Source organism: Arachis hypogaea, chromosome 11 (genome assembly GCF_003086295.3).
Source record: "Arachis hypogaea cultivar Tifrunner chromosome 11, arahy.Tifrunner.gnm2.J5K5, whole genome shotgun sequence".
NCBI lineage: Eukaryota > Viridiplantae > Streptophyta > Magnoliopsida > Fabales > Fabaceae > Arachis > Arachis hypogaea.
The window spans coordinates 45,064,804-45,071,639 of record NC_092046.1 but is presented as its reverse complement, the minus strand read 5'-3'; the positions used below and the strand labels follow the sequence as shown (position 1 = coordinate 45,071,639).

The following is a 6,836-nucleotide window of genomic DNA, read 5'->3' as shown; positions in this document are numbered from 1 at the left end:
ATGTTTTATTTTTTTGGCTAACGGTACTATAGACGGGGATAAGATAAGGCAGAAAATAGTATAGTTGACACTGGATGATATCTCCAGCCCAAAGATGCTGCGTACTTTGCTTTCTTTTCTTCTGTTATTTTATTTTTTTAATTTGAAGGTAGATTTCTCTGTTTTTTATCAGAAAAAGAAAGATTTTCATTCTAAATAAAGTATCACAAATTTGTCCTTGAGAGTAGCTTTACAAGCACGTGAGTTAGTAAAAAAAAAAAAAGAACTCAAAAAGTCCTATTCCTACCCCCAACTTTGAACTCCATTTCAACCCTTTGTTCCTTTCAACACTTGCTTGCAACGGCTGTTTTTTTTCAATGGAAGTAAAAATAATAATATACTTTAACATTGTATTTTTTGTGTTTTTTAAAATTGTGAAATGTACACAAATTAAAGAGTTTGATTTTTGTACTTTAATTTTTTTATTTTTTTAAATACAAATTGGACAGTTCGATTTCTATACCTCTAATAAATCGAACAGTTCAATTTTTATTTCTCTAATTAAATGATTTCACATTTCACATTTTAAAAAAAAACATCATTACTACTCTAATATCTAAAACAAAAAATTCGTTCCTTAGATAACAAGAAAAATTGGTTCAAAATTACAGAAAATAATCGTGTAGGTATTAAAATTCTTAAATTCATGTGGCGTTGAAACACCTTATGTCCTCACTAATATAATATCTAATAATAAAAGAGAATCTATTGGTGGAAGTTTACATCTTGTATTTATCAAAACAGTAAGATGGCATGACTTAACAAGAGACACGCTATTACTACCGTACACTTCTACTGATTAATATCCACAAGGCTTTCATATACATTAAATAGCCCATTAAACTCGTAGGTTAGTTGGTATCTGCCTTATTCATATATCTGCTTACCCTCAACTGTATTTAAGACAATGTGTACTCGTGTTAGTGTATTATTCATCCAACACAATCCGGAAAACAAAAACTACTTCAGGGTAGAGAAATAGATTGTCACACTGCATAATCAACTTTACATAATAACATTGAGAATACAAATAACTGGACATATTTTAAAGAGTTTTGATTTAGACCTAAGTAATTTCCTAGACACTATTCCCTACCAGCAAAGGAAATAAACTAGGTTAATTCCCATCATGGGGGCAAAGAAACAATTATTAAGGTTATACATATCCCAACAACCACATACATGAGAAGACGAGAACCACATTTCATGAGCCATGAATACAATGCCCTCCTTGCAACACAAACAAACATCTCAAACTGCATGGATAGCACTCTCATTCATATTCGAACTGCCACATGTTGGGGTCGCATGAAACGCTGACTGCCGAGATGGCCCTTCTTCTTGAAGCTTCAGGGACAGAGAGGACGGGCCTGAGTCTGCAATAGTCTCTCCCAAGCTCAGTTTTGACATGCCAACGAGTTCGTCAACGTTTATTGGTGCTTTGGAATGCACTGCAGTTGGCTTCAGCACCTCGTGTGTCTCCTCCTTCACAGTATTAGGCTCTGGACTGTACCCTGACCAATAGGGCAGAGGAAATGGGAAGAAAGGAGAATAGTATGCAGGATACAGCACCGGATAAGATGACTGCTGTTGTGGTGGTTGAGAGTTTTCAGGCTTTAATGGCGCAGAATCTCCATCATTGGAGTTGGTGGAATCCATGGATTCACATTCTTCGTCGAGGGTGGGAACCGCAGGCAAGGGGTTATTGCCTTCTGTTTCAGCCTGTAACTGGTTAGCTGATAAGAAGTCTTGCTGTACCATTGGAGTATCATCAGCTGCCTGCAAAATCAAGATTAAAATATATAAATAAATATAAGAAATAAAGAAAATCTTTAAAAGTTTAAGAGAAAAGAGCAAATTGAATCTGAGATATTAGAGTAGTCTTAACAAGATTATTTTAATGCACATTGAATCGGCCAAGATTCGTAATTGTCAACCCAGAAGCAGAAGAACAACGGAAATGGATAATTTTCACAAATCACAAATGACTACCAAGTCATGATAGAAGCTAGAACAGAAAACACTATATCTTTAAAGAAATAAAAACAATTGGGTAATTTTATCAATGAACATGAGTAGATTATGTGGCATAAATGTTCATTTGATGCAAAATAAAATAAAAAAAGAATTATTTCATGGATAGTAATTGCAGACAAGAGTACAAACTTCATCTGCAACAATGTCAAACAAGCTGGAGCGTCTTTTCCGTCTAGACACATTGCTTTGCCTGATGAAATACTTTTGAGCGTGACTGGCCACTTGAGTAGGGGTCCTTGATATAACATAGTTCCTTGCGATTCCACGCCAATCACCTTTGCCCAACTTTTGTAATCCAAGTAAAAACATTCTATGCTCCTCCTCAGTCCATGGAACCCCTACATATTAAAAATTATAATTAAACTATAAGAAAATGCTGCATGAATGTGTTTGCTTGTCTTCATTTAGGATATGGTAGCATTGTTGGAGTTATGTGCAATGTAAAAATGAAATTAATTTAGAACAAATCAAAACAAAACACCCATTAAATCATAGCTAAAACAGGCATCTCAGCTAATGCTTGAACACCATTGTGAGTATGAAATAAACTAGAGATATTATCATTTTTGTGTAGTATGACAAACATTCTAACATTTCACCATAGAAATTAACCAAGACCCAAGGGTACACTAGTTTTACTCATCTACAATAGGTCTATTGGGGACCAGCCTGGCCATTTTTGTTAAAACATAATACCAGCCTGGCTTAAAGCAAAGCCTGATAAATGTTTACATCACATTGAGGCCTTTGAATCACAGTTGTTAATAATGGCACTACAGCAACCTCAGAGCAGAGCAGCTGAAATATGCATTTCAGCATGGCGATTATGGCAACTACTATTTCATCCAGATTGAAAAAAAAAAAAAAAAAAAAAAAAAGGAAGAAAACTCATGTTTCCCATCCCCCTGGTGTTATTCCTCTCATTTTTTTGCCACATGACTATGGCATCGTTTACTAGAATAATAAGAAAACTAGCTATGTATTGTTCTTGAAAATATGCCATGAATTGATTGCTTGGTATCTATACCAAACAAGCAAGGACAGATGTAATACATCCACATAGAGGTTTTTCACTTCTCTTTCTCTTATTCTATCCAAGAGATACATGTTTAACCAGAAGCCTTCCAGGGTTAGAATGACCCACCTCTAACAGTCATTCAGCCCCTCTTCTCATTTCTCCTTTGATCTCCTGTTCAAGGTTGTCAAACTGTTAGGAACCCACATTATTAGAGTGCATCAAGAAAGGGAAAATGGGGAAATATATTGATAGTTCGGGGGAAATGCATGTAACCAACTTCACTGAGTTGGCATTGGAAGTGAGGAGGTTAGAATTGTATAGGGTGAGGGATGGATGTTGTGTGGAGTAGCATCTCAGGAAGCTGGAAAATAGACCCAGACTAGAAGAGGGCCAGGTCTTTCAAGAACTTGGCATTGCCAATAAAACACTTGGGGGAGAGTGAAAACCACACTGGTTTGTTGCAATCCAGGTTCATCACGGTTTCGTTTCCATTAATTGCATATTACACAAACTAAAAGAGTTTGAGCAAATTTTTTAAGAACTTAAGATTGATCAATCTTAAACAATAAACTCAACTTTTAGACCCATAAAGATTTAACATTTCAAAAATATTTTATAGTTTGAGAAAATATATACAACATTAGCTTGACTCATTAAATATTGTATAACATCAACACATAAATCCACATATCCAAATAGCACATTTTGAGGGTCAAAACAATTGCAGATTTAGTCTCTAACCTCAGAAGTCACTAGACAAATTGAATCTATCGATTTTGAGACAATTTACTTTAAGTTGTAGGAGCTTGACAAAATAGAGTATGTAAACAAGTTAAGTCATTTTTGTTTTCCTGTAAAAAGATCATAAATTCATTAAAAATTAAGAGTTGACTCAAAAATAACAACAATGCTCCTATCTTTCACCAAAAGCACTTGTCTTTGGAAACCCACCATAGAGATTCTAGCTACACCTTCATCTTCTCTTTTCCACCCGTTGCTGTTGCAGGGTTTGGGTCAAGCTCCTCTGATCTATCTCTTGTTTTACTTTTTCATCCCTACACGCTAGAACCTAAATACGTAAAAGCTAATAACTCCATATTCAAGGATAAGTTCAGAAAATGGAACTGAAAAACAAAAACCTACACCAAGTGTAGCCTGGATCTAACAAGGTGTCAGTGTAAAACGAATGAATGGACTAACAAATTGGATGCAACACATAGACCTTCCATTATTAAAGCCAGACCCGAAACCCAGACATCTGCTGCTAGATTTTATACGGAGCCAATAATCACAAGATCCTATTTGAAATAGGTAGTGAAATGTTAATAATGACTTGCAACTTGCAAGTGCGCTTAGAACACTCTCTTCTTGATATATAGAAGTGTGTGCCAAATCCACAGAGTTGGCATTAAACCCTTGTTAAAGTCACATAATAATCTCTCTACTAGATGGCATCCGTAGACTGTAGTTTTGTCATAAACAACAAACTGCTCAAAAACTACAGCAGAAGTTTCTGTATAACTGAAATACATGCATTCCACTTACAAAGAAATAAAAAGAAATCCACTAGATAAGTAACTCAACTTGTGTCACCCAAAAGATGAGCTCAACATCGGACGAACTATCACAAACTTGCAATCCTGAACAGATTAGATTCCTAATCGATTATAACCATAAGCCCATAACCCTCTGTCAGCTAGATCAGCTCTTCTGAATGTTTTACACAAAAAGGAGAGAGAGGAGAGGGGGGGGGGGGGGCATGGATTTCATAAACCTACCATATTCATTGGCCAACATTCAATACGGTTGGGATTCCAAAACTATGCAGCACACGGTTGGGATTCCAAAACTATGCAGCACAAGCATTCCAATAATTCATTCATAAAAAGTACAGTCTCCAACAAACTCAGCCTCCAGATTTTTTATTTATTGAATCTTGCTAAGACACTTATAAAGTGCTTAATGGAGAATGTTTTCATTAGAAAGATAAATAGTTGAAATTTTCAACGCATTTATGACAGTACATTTATACATTTATTAACGGAAAAAAAATTAAAAATTTCTACTAGTGGTAACATTAGCAAGTGTTAGCAAAACCCTTACTTGCTATTGACGTGATCTTTCTTATCTAGTTGATCCTACAGTAACACAATCAAACAAATAAATACAAAAGAACAATTGTACCCTAATTTGTAAATTGTAAATACAGAGTAATAATCATGCGAACAAAGATCACATAATCAATCGAAGCTAGTTAGTTTATAATCTTATCTAACATAATCAACACCAAAATCACTCTTCAATCGAAGTCCAAAAATTTCGCATGCAATTAACTTAAGTATACACAAAATAAAAAAGGAATTTTTTAACAAGGTCAAGAATTCAAACCCTTCTTTCTTTCACGGGAGCTAGAAGAGGAGCCAGGAACGAAGTCCTCGGAAGCATAACCGTCAGCGGTAGCCGCGTTATCGTGGTTATCCCCGGGCGAACCGGGGTTATTGGACCCAGAAGCGTGGATAGGTCCTGAACCGGACCCGGAACCGGCGTAGTGGGTAAGATTGCCCATGCTAGCGCTCTTCCGGATCGAGCCATCGGTCAATCGGACCCCAAAAAGCTTGACGCCGCGGTTCGGGCATGTCCTCGAGTTATGCCCATTGTGGCTGCAATGGGAGCATCGTCGCGTCATGGCGGAAAACCGGGAACCGGATCAAACGGTGGATAACGGAGACCCAAGAAAATGAAAGAACGATAGAAAGAAGCTGAAGGGGGAGCTGGTTGGTCCTACCTAGGGATCCGAATCACAGGATCCGAGACATGAAACGGTTATTTTGGAGAGTTTGATGTTAGTGATGAGTGAATAGATAGAGAAATGGATAGATACATAGGTGTGTGTGTGTTTTTTGTTTTTTGGGTTTTTTAAGGTTTTTGAGTTGTGTGTTGTGTGCGGCGTCTTCTTCTTTCTTCTCCCTTGGCTTTGGCAGATGGCCAGATGGGAGAGAGAGAAAAAGAGAGATGGCAATCTACGGAACACTATCCATATATCTTGTCGCGGATAAAAAAAATGAGGGATGATACTGTGCTTCGCGATTGTTTTGGAGAGTGGTGTGCACGATGACGAGGACAGTTGATTTGGTTGGTGGTAGACTGGTAGTCCCTTATCCTCGCGGAAAAAGTTTTTAGAAAGAAAATATTTAATTTTGATATACTTATAATTTAATTATGATGTTATATTATATAATTAGATGTATATATAAAATTATTTTATATTATATTAAAACCAAGTTAAGAAAAGTAATAAAATGAAAGAGGAATGAAAATTTAATTATTTCTAAAAATTTATTTTTTATTTTTTTAATTTCTTTATTTTAAACTAGTGTATCAATAGACACATTAGTAATTTATATGTATAAAATAATAAAAATTAGGGCAAAACACTCAATTAAATTAAGGAAAGCAAAATTTTACATGAATCAGCCAAACGGAAAAAAGCTTCGTCAATCAACCAAACCACATTTCTATATAATTCGAAAGAGCTTAATTCGAATTACATTTGTACATAATTCGAATCTACTCAATTCGAATTATACTCGAAGACAATAACACACTAATTCGAATCTACATGTTTCGAATTATAAACAAGCATAATTCGAACTAGGTCAATTCGAATTACAAATTTGCACGATTCCCCAAGTAATTCGAACCTAGTTGATTCGAATTACTCCCATTTTGCATCAAGTAGTAA

At 35.7% G+C, this 6,836-nt stretch overlaps 1 protein-coding gene across 4 annotated transcripts; it reads right to left on the bottom strand.

Moving 5' to 3' along the window:
• Positions 1 to 1,022: 1,022 nt before the first annotated feature.
• On the bottom strand, positions 1,023 to 6,240 carry LOC112720784 (transcription factor KUA1). 4 transcript variants are annotated; one of them, XM_072206796.1, is made up of 5 exons: positions 5,483 to 6,108; positions 5,198 to 5,232; positions 3,221 to 3,265; positions 2,206 to 2,414; positions 1,023 to 1,818 (listed from the first exon to the last, which is right to left on the bottom strand). In XM_072206796.1, the coding sequence occupies exons 3-5, from the start codon at positions 3,231 to 3,233 to the stop codon at positions 1,291 to 1,293; spliced, it is 750 nt and encodes a 249-aa protein (XP_072062897.1). In that variant the 5' UTR covers positions 3,234 to 3,265; positions 5,198 to 5,232; positions 5,483 to 6,108; the 3' UTR covers positions 1,023 to 1,290. The 4 variants fall into 4 exon arrangements, with proteins under 4 accessions (XP_072062897.1, XP_025627657.1, XP_072062898.1 ...); XM_025771872.3 differs by lacking the exon at positions 5,198 to 5,232 and having other exon boundaries at positions 5,483 to 6,139; XM_072206797.1 differs by lacking the exon at positions 5,483 to 6,108 and having other exon boundaries at positions 4,046 to 5,232.
• Between the last annotated feature and the right edge of the window lie 596 nt (positions 6,241 to 6,836).

Bases quoted from the DNA above. Each gene is read 5' to 3' on its own strand.
- LOC112720784 (XM_025771871.3), bottom strand. From the start codon at position 5,780: ATGACGCGACGATGCTCCCATTGCAGCCACAATGGGCATAACTCGAGG. The intron at 2,415-5,482 runs GTTTGAATTCTT...TTTAATATGTAG, and splicing joins CTCCCGTGAAAGAAAGAAGG to GGGTTCCATGGACTGAGGAG. The intron at 1,819-2,205 runs GTTTGTACTCTT...TTGATTTTGCAG, and splicing joins TTGACATTGTTGCAGATGAA to GCAGCTGATGATACTCCAAT.